Source organism: Pestalotiopsis fici (assembly GCF_000516985.1).
Source record: "Pestalotiopsis fici W106-1 unplaced genomic scaffold PFICI_Scf_11, whole genome shotgun sequence".
In the NCBI taxonomy this organism is placed as follows: domain Eukaryota; kingdom Fungi; phylum Ascomycota; class Sordariomycetes; order Amphisphaeriales; family Sporocadaceae; genus Pestalotiopsis; species Pestalotiopsis fici.
The window spans coordinates 438,370-454,928 of record NW_006917101.1 but is presented as its reverse complement, the minus strand read 5'-3'; the positions used below and the strand labels follow the sequence as shown (position 1 = coordinate 454,928).

General features: G+C 50.2%; 4 protein-coding genes across 4 annotated transcripts; all 4 read right to left on the bottom strand.

Moving 5' to 3' along the window:
- Positions 1 to 7,029: 7,029 nt before the first annotated feature.
- On the bottom strand, positions 7,030 to 8,572 carry PFICI_13135 (uncharacterized protein; the record flags this gene model as incomplete). The annotated part of the gene is made up of 3 exons (XM_007841716.1): positions 7,030 to 7,161; positions 7,222 to 7,624; positions 7,692 to 8,572. The coding sequence occupies 3 exons, from the start codon at positions 8,570 to 8,572 to the stop codon at positions 7,030 to 7,032; spliced, it is 1,416 nt and encodes a 471-aa protein (XP_007839907.1).
- Positions 8,573 to 10,676: 2,104 nt separating this feature from the next.
- On the bottom strand, positions 10,677 to 11,761 carry PFICI_13134 (uncharacterized protein; the record flags this gene model as incomplete). Its single annotated transcript, XM_007841715.1, has 2 exons — positions 10,677 to 10,829; positions 10,886 to 11,761. 2 exons carry the CDS (start codon positions 11,759 to 11,761, stop codon positions 10,677 to 10,679), a joined length of 1,029 nt encoding a protein of 342 aa, XP_007839906.1.
- Positions 11,762 to 12,408: 647 nt separating this feature from the next.
- On the bottom strand, positions 12,409 to 12,759 carry PFICI_13133 (uncharacterized protein; the record flags this gene model as incomplete). Its single annotated transcript, XM_007841714.1, has 1 exon — positions 12,409 to 12,759. The coding sequence occupies one exon, from the start codon at positions 12,757 to 12,759 to the stop codon at positions 12,409 to 12,411; it is 351 nt and encodes a 116-aa protein (XP_007839905.1).
- Positions 12,760 to 14,806: 2,047 nt separating this feature from the next.
- PFICI_13132 (uncharacterized protein) lies at positions 14,807 to 15,363 on the bottom strand (the record flags this gene model as incomplete). Its single annotated transcript, XM_007841713.1, has 2 exons — positions 14,807 to 15,241; positions 15,313 to 15,363. The coding sequence occupies 2 exons, from the start codon at positions 15,361 to 15,363 to the stop codon at positions 14,807 to 14,809; spliced, it is 486 nt and encodes a 161-aa protein (XP_007839904.1).
- Positions 15,364 to 16,559: the final 1,196 nt, after the last annotated feature.

The window sequence follows — 16,559 nt, the reverse complement described above, 5'->3', positions numbered from 1 at the left end:
AAAAAAAAAAAAAAAAAAAAAGAAACGGTATGCAGTCATGACTGCATGGAATGTTCTCAACATAGAATCATCATTGTTTTTTTTTCTCCTCCTCTCATTTGAATCGTCTTGTTAACTGTGATTGTACGACAAATTGTATGAAGGAACAGAGAACTATTTTAGTGCAGGCAATAAATGCCGCTCCTACACGAGTGGACAAAGCACATAACGGCGAGATAACGAGCGTCGACATGAACTGTGGGAAGCGAGAAGAGGCGCCAAGATTAAACTAGTGGCCGGGATCCTCATAGAAAGTGGAATATAGCGGAGAATAGCACTATACTACCTACGTAACCAGGAGTCCGAGCTTGTATGGTTGAAGATCCTATGAACAGAATGCCGTTACACTTTTTTTGCTATGGATGTTGGCACGTCTCACACTCGACGAGGTTGCATTTGCCCTTTGCACTTTGCCTTGAGCCAAGGATCGTGCAGATTTTCTCCAGGCGGCAGCCAGCAAGAGAGGGAAAGGATATCTCACTTTTGAGACTCCATATCATCAATCCCAAGCATTTGGCAAGCGCGAAACATTTTTTCTCTTCCATGACCTCCAAACGAGGGGGTGGACTGGGTCAAAGCCCGAAGGATTTGCACGTCGCAACGATATGATCAATGGTCGCTCCCCTTGTGGCCTAGGTCATGTGCGCGAGGCGGATCCTTCTTTGACGCTCAATCGGCTGCTTGTACCGTTGACAAGCGCGGCATAGGGCTGGAAGATCTGAGCGAGGGGGGTGGGTAATACCCTCTGATGCGTATGGCGGCAGAGGCGGTCCCAACAAGGCTGCTGGCTGCGAGGTGTTTTCTTGATTCCTTCCTGCTTCACGATCGTTTCATACAAGTAGAAAGATGGTCTGTATACCTAGGTACTTTGCCTGTATATCGGCCCCAAAAAAAACCAAAACCAAGATCTTGTTGATTAGCAAAAGAGCAAGTGTGCCGGCAAATGATGAATCCTGCAGGACGCACCTCTGGCTGGCAGAAACCCACCATGGTGCAAAGACGGGACAAGGACATGACAGCCAGCCAGCCAGCCAGCCAGCCAGCAGGCACGAGAACGCATCTCCATCCCCATACTACGCTATGCTGACGAGCAGCAGAAGAAGTTCGAGCCGGTAGGGGGAGGAAAATAAAAAAGCTGCTGGGGGCATCCATGCTGGCGCGAATCCTTCAAAGCAGGTTCGGTAATGTAGCGGGTCCTTCACACCCAACCGTTGGAGTTGAACAAAGTAGGCAGAGCCAGGACACCTCGTGCGTGGGTAACATTTTTTGAAAAAAGCAGGCGACCTCGACTTCGTTTGGGGGGAGTGGTTGTGCTGGCTATTGGTGAAGGACGCAATGGCCTTTTCTTGCTTGTCCTCTCTCCTCTTCAGGGCCACTTGCTGCAGCCCAACACCCTAAAACGCACATATTGCACGCAGACATTCTAGGTAGGAAGTACGCTGTGGGTTGCAATAAGGCGGGGGGTGGGATGTGCTGTACTGCCCATAGTCGCACAGGGAGGCTTAGACGGTTGCTCTGTCTGTGGCCTGAGGTCCAATGACGAGCCGATCCAAGACAAGATCCTATTAATAAACACAATGCGCATGTGTCTCTGCTGTCGGTTGATTGTTTGGTCGGCGTTGCTGTCTGGCTGCTGCTGCTGCTGCGTACTTTTGACACCCGCCAGCGATCATTGTCTTGACCGGCACCGAATCTGGCCATGAAATATGATCAGTGGCATAAAGGATCAAATTGTCTCGATCAAGACTTGCAAGGCTCTAGAAGATGATCCGATAAGCTTTTCTCTTGAGGCGATAATATGGCGCTTGCGGCAATCCGATCAACGCCAAACGGGCGGGTTCCTGAAGATGGCAGCGCACGCTTTGCGGTCCAAATCTGTCTGTTCTCCTCGTTTTCTTTTTAGACGATGGGTATACCCGCAGATAGACAGATGACTGTCAACAAACATGCCACGCTACATACAGACTATGTACATGACTACATACATACACGTCTGGCCCCCCGCCTCTTCCCAGAGTTCTTGGGGGCGGTTTTTTCTCCCCTTTGGCTGCGTCGCAACGAGACAAAATGATGTGCATGAATCGGCAGCAGGCAGTGACAGCCTTTTTCCCATTCCTCTCACGTGTAGGCACTCGGCAACCGTGCTACCTGCGCTACGGATGTTGTGTTTCCCAAATGCTGATGCGCTGTAAGCGACGCCATTCTGGGCATTGGGCACACAAGGCCGTTGAGAGTTCCCAAACAGTAAAATACAAGTACCTGGCCCCGAGGCTTGGCGACCTCGTGCGTATGTAGTAGTATGTATGCAACCTGTGTGTGCCTTATGGACAGACAAGAATAATAATAATAATAATAATAATATCATATCTTTTTTGCGCACGTACGAGAATCGTCATGGTCCAACTGAAACCCCCAACGGCAGATGCAATGGACTTCACACTAACCTTAATAACTCGCGTCGGCGGAACGGCTCCATCCTACGGCACGTTCCATGTCGTTGGATGCAACTAAATACTACTTACACCATACACCATACTACTATAAGCACAGCACCGTTGTGTCTCGCTCGCTTCAAGCCCGACGACGAACTTCCCCAGATTAAGATACTCTGCTTTGTCGTGAGTTCGCAACTCGAGCACGGTCGCCTGACAAGGTATGCAGATGCGTACACGCTGTCGCTGACTACATGGCTGCCAAGCAACAAGTTCACACGTCCTCCACAGCCAGTCTTGGGACACGTGCTTTGCCATAGGCTTGCATTTCCGAGTATAGATAGATGGGCTCAGTCTCGTTAGTGGTGGTCAGCGGCTAACTTCCAATTATAGTAGGCCAAAGCCGCCTTCTGGGTTTGGGCACGTCGAACCGACCACGTATCTTGATGATTCGTTTCCTCTTCTTCTTTTTTGTCATCATGTATACATTTACTGATCGTCGTTTTGTGCGTCCAGACTGTCCCTCGGAGAAAGAGAGAGAGATAAACCATGAGGCTGATCTTTACTCAAAACTCAAAAACAGTAAAAGACCTTGCCGCTCTTCCTTGCAAAATGACCCTCGGCGCTCATGCACGGCGCCTAAAACATCCGGTTTTTCTTGCTTGCCAATACATTGGGGGTGGGAACCTCTGCGCAGTACCGATTCTGGATGAGCTGAGCATAGGGCCCGGCTTGTGTGATTATTGTCATCTGTGTCTGCGTTGCTTCTGCGTCACGTCATGCACGGCACATTTAATTCCATACGTAAGCACGAACAAAACAGACTGAGTGGCCCGCGGACCACTGGGATAGTAACAAAGTACTCTGTAGATACGTATGTAGAAATCCCGGATGTCGCGTGGCATCCCTTCGAGCGGCTCGAGTTCCGGGAGAGACTGCGTGCTTACAACCAACATAGACCCTTTTGTTTCTCCCTCACTTTTATTTTCTCACCTCTGTCTTTCACCCCCCAGTCCCATCTCAGCCTCCCCAGCGGGGACAGCCTTAGCCGCAACCTGGGGTCCTGGCCCCCAAAAATAGTTCGTCGTGAGCCGATTCGAGTATGTAGATCAGGCAGACTTTGCTCTCGACCTGCCTCGTGCGACTCTACGAGACCATGCGGATCGCTATCCTCGACGGCACGGCAAGCGAGCCGGGCGGGCTGTGGGGGAAGGATTAGAAAGTGTGGTTGCGGATGTGATATCCCCCGTAGGGTGATCCATTGGTTCCTGGGCTATTGTTGCTTGCCATTGCCTTCTCGTATTGCTTCCTTTTCGTGCCTTGCAGTAGGCGACCGTCTGCGCGCTGCTTTGAGATATATCTACCGAGGGTTGGTTTTGTCTCTTCCAGTAAACGCCCACTCCGCCTCCTTGCACCTGCATTCAAAGGAAGCACTCTGGCTTTGCTTTTGTCCCTAATTTGCCTTTTCATACGTGCAGCACGTGTGGACCTTCGGGCCGACCCCTCGTCTAGCCTTATGAACCGCTTGTTGCATACCTGCCTGTGATGCTCGCTTGGTTTTTCTCAATGCGTATCAACTGCCAGCACTCTTTTCCTTGGCAGAAGACTCCGGAATCTCGTCATATATGCATCCAGGTGTTGGACAAACCGAGTACATCCCGCGTTTCTGAGGTTCGATTACGCGTCAACGATGTATACTTAGGATCATTTTATGCCATATTTATCTCAAGACAAGCCCAAAACAGAACAGCCACGCCAATGTCAGGTTGCGAGTGTTCATCCCATCCAACAATAGCCTTTGTTAGTTGCCTTGATAGTGTCACCGAAGATCGCAGGTCTTTGTGAGTGCCGTGGCCACAGATCTCCGACTATGCATATGATTTCGGCTCTGCCACACGCATCCATATTCCTATTTTTTCTCTCTTTGTATTTCTCTTTTTTGCCACCATAGCACAAAGCTTGTGCTAGAGAAATACCAGAAAAAGCATTGGTCAATATTCATTTCCCGTGCCCTTGAGAAGGACCACGAACCTAGCTCCATATTCACGTTACATTCCCCAGCGCGGAACAAGCCGGAGGGCATCGCAGAGGGATCTATCCATCTGCTGGGGACGTGGGATGCATTGTTCCTCCCACCCCGGGTCATCGATATCCATGAGGATTATACGGGACATGCAAAAATTTCAAGATTCTGCGGGTCTCTGTGAACCCTATCAGGCAGGCCTTGAGAAAAAAAAAATGGGATCATGTTGTATAAGAACGCCCATTTCCCATCACCGGCACCGAACTACACCGTATTGGGTTGCATCGGACTCAGATTGGCAGTAGCAAGCAGCAGCAGCAGCAGCACATTTGTGGCGGACTATATGCGCAATCCTACAAGGCGTATTTCACCACGAGACATGGTAACGATTCATTTGTTGATTGGTCTTTGCCTAGCGGTTACCACCCTCCTTACTATTATCTCGACCGAGAATGATTTTATTGCCACGTGTGAGTTGGCTGGTTATAGCTCACCTTGTGGTTTTTTTCCCCTTCCCCAATTTGGAGAGAAAATATTGCTAAGCCAATCCTGTTCTCCAATTGATGCAACCTTGAAGCTCAAATTACGGGACCGGTGTATTGTGTGCCTCCAAATCTTTCTTTGGTATCCAACCATTTCGCTCAGCCAAAGTCTCAAAGTGAGTTGCCTTGAGCATGAAACGCTCTACTCTGCAGGAAAAATATGTAAGGCAAGAACGGTGATGGATCAAAAGGCCTGCTGAAAGGCCTTGGCTGCGCCTTGGGAACCCCGGGACAATCTCTGGCTCAAGTGCCGTGCATGTCGTGCGAGCTTCCCGGTTTTTGTCCTTTTTGATAATGTTTTATTTGCTAGATGAAATTGATGCACACTTGAATTGAGCGCAAGATGCCATGGGATGGCACACCCCTTCTTGGGTTACTCAGCTTACAAGCTCTTCTGTATACTCATACTTCCATGTGTTTCCCTCGCGATTCTCCTGGCTCTCATGTCGTCCCGTCCCCTGTCTCTGCTGCTAACCGCGGCTGCCGCATTGCTTGGCCCGGGGGTTGATGTCATCTTCCGATTGCCTCGTCTATCCCTTTATCTCTCAATCGAGCGAGGCTCTCGTTGCTAGTTGCTAGTTCCTTAGGGGCTAGGATTGAATCCGCGCGTCGCGTATATATAATGGTCAACTCATATATGACTTGACTGCCTCACGTGATCAGATTAGTGACCAAGTATAACATGTCATGATATAATCATATGATCCTCATGGATAATGCCCTAATGTTTAGCTATGGGTTACGGTCTATGACCACTTCACGTAATTTCACGTGGACCGACATGGATACTGCCAGAAGCATGAGACTGTTCAATAGTACTTATGTGCTGCCATGATGTATTCCAGGTACAGCACAGGACCTTTCAGCTGATGGCCTGACACTGATAGACCTGTGATTGTCATCGGCCAATTCATTGCAGCTCTCAATAGATGTATGGTCAAATAATAATTGACACACAATATGCTTCCGTGTCCCATTCCAGAGCAACCCAGCATACAGCATATCAGGCACTCAATAAAGAGACCGTTTCCAATCATCAGCAAGTCTTTTCTTACAGGGAATTTAATTCAACATCTGCTCTTGAGACAAAAACTCGTCGCCAAATACGTCAAGCAGCATATCTTGCTTATCATCCATGTAAGCAGTCCACCTGAGCAATACGGAATCGTACCAAGCTGCGTCATTACTCTGTCACATCGAGACTATGTCGAGACATCCTAGCCAATGGAAGGATAGACTATCGCATTCTTGTCCTCCATTCTGCGGCGACAACCCGCCACACATGATTAAGGAGTTGGAACTCTGTGTCGAATAATGTAGATTGATCACAATTTATTCTTCATGATTACCATGAAAGATGTAAGTATTTGATGATGAATCAGAAAACACCCCTCGAACCATGAATCACGGGTGTAATTCTTGGTTGTTGACTACTACATTGTGAAATCTCAGCTCGTTTCGTTCCTCACTTGGAAAAGACACAACCCATCGGGCAATCGTCTGGCACAGCATTGGCATGAGCAAAGTATAGTGTATCTTTCTTTTCACCGTCTTATGTATCGAATTTCGATAAATATGTTTGGAAGTGTAAGTATGATTGGGAGCGATAGCATGTATAATTGAACTGCAGCGTCTGGCACTCATGTGCTGGGCTTAGCTCAAGTCGTTTCAGTGAAGTATTCTATGTGGTTTTTCTTCATCACCTAGGTAGAGGTCTTGCAGATCTCAACTGCTAGCCGTCGCGGCGCCTGCTTTATCAATCTTCGTCGCGTTGCATCCTGCCCGTCGAACAAGTTTTCATTGCCCGACTAGATGATAACATCCGACAGCGATTCGTAATCCATTATTCCAAAACTTGATAGCCTTCTTCTGCAGCACTAATCCTTTTTGCCTTTTCCTTATCCTTTAATACTTGGCACATGATACTCTGTGACCACTCCTCATGACAGGCCTTGCTACAGGCAATCCTATTCATTGCGAACATGCTTCAGACTTAAGCCGGGCCCGCGGCGGCAGTAGCCGATGTCTTTCTACCGCGAGCTTGCGCAACTTCATCACTACCTTCAGACTCATCATCGCTGGGAGGACGGCTGACATCTGGTACCGTTCTGCGGTTCTTGGTCATCTGGGGGAAATGGAGTCAGTATACAAAGAATCAAAACGCAGTTTCAGTTTTGGGACTTACCCAGGATCTTACACCACCAATCAAACCAAGCGTGTAGCCACTGATGAATTCATTCGGACCTCTCTCTCCTGGCGTGGTAGGAGATCTGGCGGAAGCGCTGGCAATGGCAGCCACTTCTCGCATGCTTATGTCACCATTTTGGCTTTGTCCAGGAGTGCCGGGCATAGACAGACGCAAACTAGGGGCCGGGCTCTGAGGTCTGCTGGCAGGCCAGTATTGGCGCAACTCCCTGCTGAGTTCCTGCCCAGTAGTGGTCCAGTTTGTCCGGATGTTATCACGCAAGTCGTTAACGTGGCGCTTGAGATCTAGCTCGTTCTTTTTCAGCCAGCTGACGTTGAGCTCTTGACGCGAAGCGCCTCGCTTAAACTGTCGAGCAATGTATTTCTCGTAGTCGCGCACAATCCTGGGGGTTGGAATGTCAGTATGCTCTTTCAATCAATATAGCTGCATTGCAGAAGAGCATCACTTACTTTGTGATAATGCCAGTGGTGCTGACACCTTCAGTCCGTTGAGTGACCAAGAACTTGCCAGCCTCCTTGATGGGCTTGTAGATATCATCACCTTCATCAGCACCATATGGGATGTCATCATGGGCAACGTAGTCGATCTGATGTTCATCCAGAAACTCGGGGGTTACGATCCAAGGGCAGTTCTCGATCACTTCATCCACCCACTTGCAATGCCTGACAGTCTCTGCGCGCTCCATGCCCGACAGGACAGTAAGACCTTTGCGTCGATGTGTCTCCTCATCGCCTGTTACGCCGACAAGAAGATAGACGTCTGGGAAGGCTTTCTTGGCCTGCTCGAGCTGGCGCATGTGACCCAAGTGAAAGAGATCAAACACACCGTCAGCGTACACTCTGATGGGCCGTCCAGCGGGCGGGTCATTTGTCTTGTAGCCCACGGGATGTGTCAGTTTTCCAATGGGCGGCGGTGCCATGGTGCTCTCCTCCTTCCCTTCTTCTTGCACATCCTTGAAGGTTGCGTGCTTCTTGTTCTTCTTGGCAACGCGGTCAGCGATGTCGATGCTGGCCTCAGTCGTATCGCTGGGCTCGCCGGGATCTACGATCTGGTCGCCCGCCCCGACAGCGGTGGCGGCTGAGTTGTTGCTAGATCGCAGCCTCTTGGACGGATTCGAGGAGCTGCTGTTGGTGACGGATTCGACAGTCTTGCGGTGGGTCAACCGGCCGGACTCGGGTGCGGTAGTGTCGCCCTCTTCGCCAGAGGCATCCCGCGACGATGGCTGCAGCAGCTGATTCTCGTCCATGGCGGCGGCAGCAGCAGCAGAAGTGGCGGTAGTCGCACGCTTGCGCTTTGCGGCACCTGAAGAGCTTGCTGAAGGTGATGACATTGCGGAGGGCGCGTCGCGATCTAAAGCCCACTGGCTAGAAGCAGGGTAAAGCAGCTATGCTCCGGGTCGTTCTTGAAAGTTGGGCAGACTGGTCGGTCGACTGGCGAACGGTAATGTCGTAATTGACGCGTCGGTTCCCTTGCAGCTTCCAAGGTGCTGGGAAGCGAGAGACAGCTGGCACTTCCTTGGATGCTGCAGTTCCAAGAATGCAGCAGCGGGCAGGGGTGAGCAGAGTTCGGGAAGCTCGCACGCGACTGGTGGAGAGGACAGTAGGAATGACGGTTTGGGAAATCTGTCAGGTTTCGTTCGTCCTGGGTTCGTTTCGTTCCTTGGCCCTGTCGCGAATTGGGTTGCTGCTGGAAGAAAAGCGTAACACTGTTGTAAGGAACCTTGAAGCCCACAAGAGAGACGGACTAGTAGATTGTACAATTGCCTACTCAACTCGTGCGGATCAATTGCTCCAAATCGTGGGCTCGTTTCTTGTTTCAACGATAATGGGGAAACACTGGGGTCGGTCGTCGGCCAATGCGTTTTTCCCTCTCAGACTCTCCGCTCTGTGATGTAATAATCAAGGGATGGTCTTCCTTGTCCTTAGCGATTGGGAACACAGGTTCAAGTCGACCAACTGTAGTAGTTTCGGTGGAAGCTCAACTGCCAGGGCTCTACTGAATGGGCGGTGTCTCCCTCTCTTTCTCTCGGAGTTTGTTCTGTTCAATGTGTCGGCTAATGGAACTACTACTATACTCTATCTGTGAACGTCGCCGGAGGCAGGAAGGCAGGGAAGATTGCCGGTACAGTAGTAGCCGGTGCCAAGGTGGGTTTGTTGAGACTCGATGTGGGATGGGGGGAAAAGACGCTTAAGATGGGGAATTTGGAATGGGATGGATGTGGATGGATATGGGTCGCGTTTGCGTGATAAATGATTTGGATTGTTGGTCAACCAGGCACAGAGAAACAGCTAGAAATACCACAAAGTAATGTAGGGACCAAGAGTGAGTGATACTAGGTCCGAGAAAACCGAAACGTGTTTCTTTGTATGTAGGTTTGGAAGATAATGTAGGGAGGTTAGCTAGCAGGTTACCTCCAACCTTACCTCCTGCTACCTGCTTCTCCTCTATCTCTCTATCCGATGTCTCTCGTCCGTCCGATAGCAGATCTTACTTCTTTACCACTGGCTTATCGATGTGCTGCAGGTAGTCAAAACCCAGAGAAGAAAGACAAAGGAGGGGGCTAGACTGAGATCGCAGGACTCATTGGAGATTGCATTGTCCAAAGCCCAGGCCTTCATCATGCACACGTCCCGAACTATCATGATATACCCAGGGGTTTCATCCTTTACTTTTTCCGCGTCTTCCTGCTAGACCGCGAGCGCGTTGCTGCGATATGTCCTTGATGGGATTAGAATGGCGTCATTACATCAAATGTTAACTTAGTAGTCTGTTCACTAAATGGGTACCTTGCTAGCTAATTTAGGCATAAATGAATCCTAGGTCCTGGCACGGCCAATCCCAAGTTCGCGCCGCAAATCGAATAGATCAAGTAGAATGTAATGAGATCTATCGTAACTATTTTGAACCAAAGAGGCGGTATCAGGTCGAGCCCTGAGTGTTGTAGAGAATGACTTTGCTATTCAATGCGCTTTCACTAGATACAAACCCTTGGATATATGTATAACAAAAAGTTGGCAAGTAGATGATATAAAGATAGGATTGCAGGCTATGCAGATGTTCATAAAGGTATCTCTCTAGGTCGTACTGAAAGTAACAACCAATCTATCCGTGCTCCAAATATATACAATAGTCTTCGAATACGCTCATGATTCCGAAGGACTTCATTTGGTCTCATCCAAACCGTGAATGGGGATGTTGGGCACATAGTAATCGCAAGTGGCCGGTCGCCCAGACATGAAGCGCCACAGGCACATGCTTTCTCCAATGTCGTTCACAAAAAGCCCCGCGCAGACGCCATTCAACATAAACTTTATCCTACAGTGAGTTGACCCGTCCAGCAGGACAACTCTTTGTCATTCCTTTCCTCAGCATCTGCAGCAAAAGTCGCGACGGCTCTTGGGGTTGGTGTCACCCGAGCCCCACCGCTGCTACACTCATATACGACATTCCATACCCTCGTCGTCATGATTGCTTTTGACGCGCTGCTCCGTCGTTTGCTGGTGCGCCTCGTGGTGTCCTAGACCAATCGGACGGTGCGTTGCTGCTTTGTATGTCTTCCGCACCGGTGCGGGTGCCTCGGGGAGCTCCTGTAGCAATTTTTCCTCGCGTCGGCACCCGCCCGGGGGCCGAACTTTTGACGCACCTCGCAGTATTCATACCCGTTGCCCATCCACTCCTGAATGTGCTTGTGTAATTCACACCGCGAAACGCCGCACTTTCGGCAGTACACTTGGCCCCGGGGCAGAACCCTGTTGACTGCGTTCTCCTCGCTCTCGCCGTTGGCAATGAGTGGCCCAGCCAGGCGCCAAATCCACTCCATGTCGTTGGGTCCGGCCCGGCGGGTGGAAAGGGGAACAGTGCCACGCATGCGCCTGTGGATGTAGTAGAAGTGTCTGCTAGCAAGGCCGAGGCATGCGCTGTCCATGTCGTCGAGGAAGTCGAAAATAGCAAAATGTAGCTCCGCCGGGAGATGAACCAGTCGGAGCTTTTCGCCAGGCCGTTGTAGGACTGGTACTGGCACATAGTCCATGACCGAGTACGATCTCTGGGGACCAGGAAGCTCTGGCCGAGGAAGGTGCGCATGTAGTGCCGCGCTCGCCAGTCTGGACTGAATGGTAGAGGCCGCCACATTCGCGCTTGGTGAAAGGGGAGACTCTGCAGGTGTTCCAGGTATCGAAGACAGAGGAGTATTTGAGGAATTCGTAGGGACAAGAGAGAAGTAGGAATTGGGCTCATGCGGTCTCATTGCAGGCGAAGATACAGCCGAGCCGGCATGGCTGGACAGAGGGCTGGCGAGTTGGTAATCGTTTGTGGAAAAAGCCCGGCGTGGTGCTCGATAGTTGGTCTTCTTGAACTCCTTGCCCTGCTCCTTCCTCGCCTCTTGAGTTGAAGCAGAGACGGCTTCCGTCTCGTCAATGGATGCCAGCTTTGTCTCCGAAAACCTGGAAGTCATTCCTCCGACATCCATGGAGTTTGTGTAGCTCCCTCCCAATGACGGCGCCCGCATGATTTCAACCATTTTGGTGGTGGTCGGAGTAGATTTCTGCTTTATTTATAAAACTTCACCACCGCTCGAATCTGGCGCCCGTTTCACAATGTCGACAATATCGTACGGGTTGATGGCGCGTTTGTCGTAGAAACGGTTTTGTTGGCGCAAAACAAAACAATTGATTTATAATCGAAGCCGTGTTCCCTCTACGGAGAGCGCCTGAACCGACTTTTAATCAAGGCGCAGATGTCGTGTCTGTCACCTCGGGCGGTGAGATCTAGATACGTGAGAAATGGACGGGGGCGTCTAGGGCTGCTAGCTTCAGATGTGTCCAATGACGAGAAGTTTATCTAGATATATACTGGATCGTAGTTGGCCGAAATAACGTTGTCTAATGGTTGCGTTGGGAAGAGGGAGGAAAAAAAAAAAAAAAAAACTCGTGGCAGTGTTTAGTCGATAGCGCTACAACTTATATGCTAACACGAGTCAAGATGGTATTGTGACGCTGACACGAACTCAAGGGAGACACGATCGGTATATAAATGCCCCCCAGAGAGAGCCGAGGGTCTGCAACAGACGGCGAATTCGCAGCTTTCGTCTTGTGGGGGTCAAGCTATCCACTTCTACCATTTCACGGATTGCTCCGACCCACGAAAAGTCTGGAGATGTAGGGAAGTCTATGGACAGATCATCGTGTGACGGGATTTGTGACCAGCCAGTCTCGTAGGAAGATTATCCGGCATCTTGAGGGAAATCCTGGTCTGGGCAGCCATCTCTTGCTGAATACGGGGAATCGCAGCTGGATGCTGCTGCGAGTCGACAAAGATGGCGAAACTGACCATGCTGCCCTTCCAACGGGCGCGCAGCTCCGTCGTGGGTACTGGGCGACTGGGGCGTTCACGATGGGCCTCGTCCCTCTGGCAGACCCATTGTTTTGTGGCCGATCGACCCGCTTTCACTTGCTTAGCTGGCGATAGCGCGGACAGCAGCCTGGTGACGACATTGCCAATGCGGGTTGGCCTTGACATTCTCATTCTGGGGAATCACGGGATGCTGTTTGACATGTCGAGATCATAAACAGAAGTCAATCCATAACAAGTGTCAATGTAGCTTTCCTCGTCGAACACTATCTATATAATGGTATAACGAGCTGGTTTACCTTAGTTATGTAGTCGAGCTAAGCTAAGAAGGTTGCGTTGGGTCCCGCGGCTGTTCCGTCTGGGGAATACGAATACAGAACACTTTGGAAAGTTCATCTGGATATAGATGTGAAGTGACACATGGCATACTACCGGCAAATGTCTCCCGACGTGAGCCGAAAGCTTGATTGCTGCGTTAGTTGCCCATTAGTCGCACAAGACGAGGCATCACCCGTGTCGTTACCATATATAAGAACCCATATCTCATTCGAACAACACATCTCATCATGAAGAGAACCACCTGATGCTCAAAATAACGCACTGTTGAATTGTCGCACTTAGACACAGTGGCCGACAACCATAGCGGGAGATATCGAAGCGAGGAATGGTCAAGCCTCGGGCCATGAGCCTATCAAACATAACCATCTGCGTCATGCAGGGTCCAGATTACCGTCTCCCGTCACCTCCCCCCTTTGCCCGGACCGGATAGATCTTCCAGGTGACACCAAATATACAAAAGGACTTTTATACGCCTACTACCTCATAGTCCCGCTTTTGGTCTGTCATCATACATGACCTGCATTGGTGGGAATCTGATTAGGCGCAAGAACCGACAGTTATTCTAGAAGAATTTTTCTCTCTTAGACGAGAGTGTGCTGACTCGGGCGTTCAAGTGGCAAATGGCGGGGAACGCGATCTCCTGGGAGAGCCGAGTTGGTAACAAGACCCTGTTACGTACCAGCAGTATTCTTTTTGCGTTTGGCGATATACGAACTTTATAGGCAAAAATGGCCGCACCAATTTTCATACAGTACTGGTATGCCCAAATACTATCTGGGCAGCGCAACTGTTTAGTGTACGAATGTATTGGGCACGACCATGCATCGTCTCCCAAGGACGGCCACTCCGAGGACTACGAGGAATCTACATGCATTATATGCGATCCAATGGCCATGCCCGCATGCGCCAAGGTTATGAAAAGTCTTTCAATTTTGAAATCTTTGGTCTTGAATAGTCTGCCGGCACGGCAACCTGATGGCGGCCAGCTGCCCAGCGCTTTCTCTCTCTCTCGTCAAGCATGTGATCAAATGCGGATATATTCGCCTAGTGGAGGGCCTTGCTTGAACAAGTTGTGAGGCGCCCAAGGGAATAACCGACAGCAATGCCCACGGAGTTAAGCTGCCCTGCATTCTAAAACGCCGCAAACATTGACGTCAGGGATGAACACAATGAGCAGAGATGTCTTATCTCTTTGCGATTTCGTAGCCAATCCGCAACTGGAAATCCGGGGTAGGAAATAGAGTTTTTGTGTTGCCATAATTGATTCTTGCTCCACTTTCCACCCATGCAGCGACGGCGCACTCACGCTAGAAGATTTGCACAAGTTTACCTTCGTCACCAGTTTCCCATGGCAGGTAAAGAAAATAGAGTCAAATTAGTGATATATGCCTTATTAGTAGTGTGGCTTCCGTCTTTTGTCGGGCTTGCGATAGTTCTCATGTGGAATAAATATCATTGGTACAACTCGAAAATATTTACGAGGACAGCCTCTACTAGCTTGATGACAAAAGCCCAACTTCTCAACGCCGTGGTATCAAACTCGATCGCTCCGTCGAACGCGGTCCTCGGTACAAATAGTAGAGTTCACTACGCGTGAAGATCAAAATGTGCTTTTTGGAGCGTCTCGCGACAAAGTCGCATGCCCTCCTGACTGGTTGATTCTCCCCTCCTCACAAGCCCCAATGCTTGCCGTGTCGTGATGCATCGCAGATTCTCTCTTCAATCCCCAGCGCTTGACTACCATCGTAACAAACTTACGAGCTTTCAGCGCAGATCAGAGAACGACTCGGTCGAATATATTGTGTGGATGATCATCAGTGGCGATCAGTCTTTGGTAACCGTCCTACGACGGGCTCTCGTCTCTGGATGTTGCATCCTAGACAGCGATCCAAATGACGCTTACAACGACGTCCATTCCTTTGCCCTCACCGCCGTCGTACTTGAAGCTCCACATGCCATCCGTCTTCTCGTTCCAGAAGGCCTGAGTCGCAGAGTGCATGCCCCTGCGGCCAACGTGAGGCTTGCCGTCGGTGCTGGTAGGAGCGGCATCATCGCTGGTGCTGATGTGGGCATCGTCAGTCTTGATGTCGGAGCCGCCCTTGGGCTTGTTCAAGGCCGACGAGGGGACCAAATGCTGGACAATGGTCGCGTTGACGACAAACTTGTGCGCAGGCCCCTGGGCGCTGTTACTGCCAGACGGCGTCGACTCGGAAATGAGGGCCTTGAGAATCGAGTTGATGATGCTGGAGTTCCATTCCTGCACCTTGGCGTGCTCGTAGAAGTCAGCGCTGCCGATTGCGCTCTGGCAAGCCTAGAGACGAGAGATGAGGGTTAGCGATTCTGGTCGGATGTTCTGGCACAGGCAGACTGCGCTGCACGTACATCCTGAGCGATCTGCTTGAGCCGCGTCGAGCTGATGGGTTGCGAGGACATGATGGGTGATGGATCGATTAGGCGTAGTTTATTGAAAGAAGTAAAGGTAGATAGATTGGTAGGTCGCGAAGGTGGAATTTCAGGTAGTAGTTCAGGGTACGAAGCTTTCGTTCTTGACCAGTTGCTGCTAACAAGTCTCGTTTTCCCCCGGGGCTGGTGGGTAGTAGCCTTGTCCAGCGATTGCGGAGGCGAGATTCAATTGGAGTGGGGAAAGAAGACGCTGGCAACGCTAAGGCCCGAGAGAGATCAGGCGTTGTTGTTTTTTTGGTATCTTTACTATTGGCTGGAATTTGAGATGGGGATAAAAATGCGATCAAGGACCTGATGCTGATCCTAGGAAATGATGGTCGTTATGAACGAGCTTTGGAAGAGCAGATGGTTCAGTGGTTAGTGGTGATCGGTAATAAGGTAATGTTGCTCGAGAAGCATCCATATCCTTAGACACGCACAAGGTAATGTAATCTGTAGGTATGAAGGGTTTCTGGCTGGCCCGGACCCGGCCGCCGCCTTGTTCTCAGTGCACCATATTGCTGCACCTCCCTGGAACATCCGAGGGGTGTCCAGGTGGGATCAATCAGTCCATGCTACCAACATGAGGTGTTAGGATGTTCTAGAGATGATTGAACAAGCAACTGTCTGGTCCCGTTGAGCGTTTCTTCCGTTTCAACTAGCAATTCTATATTCTTGGTAATTAGTCAACAAAGGAATAGTGACATGTGCCTGGAGTGCACGGAATAAATGTTTCATTATGTCATCTCAACATCTCAGCTTGCTCAAATTGGTACGTGGGTAGATAGGCTGGTAGGTATAATCCACACTGCACTGCATAACAAAATGACAAGATCCAGAGGCGCTGCAATTGCAGGGCCCATATCACGTGTAGCTACCCAAAAACGGGACTGACCCTTGCGCTTTTCCAAAAGCTGCATTGGCCAGTCAGGCCAGTCAAGCTGGAACGTGCTCTTTTGCTTTGTTTTCATTTGTCTTGAGGCTGTCGAAATCAAGTGGATGGCTTTGGTCGGCCAATCACAACTCGTCGCTACTCCCTGGGATACGTACATTCTGCCCATGAGCTCCCCGCCAAAGCACCGATTACCGACCTGGCTCGCATCACTAGGGCGGGCGGGAGGACAGCCGCTGCTGCTGGTCGTTGCTGTGTGGTCAATTGTGAAGCTTTTTACTAAAACAGAAGTTTC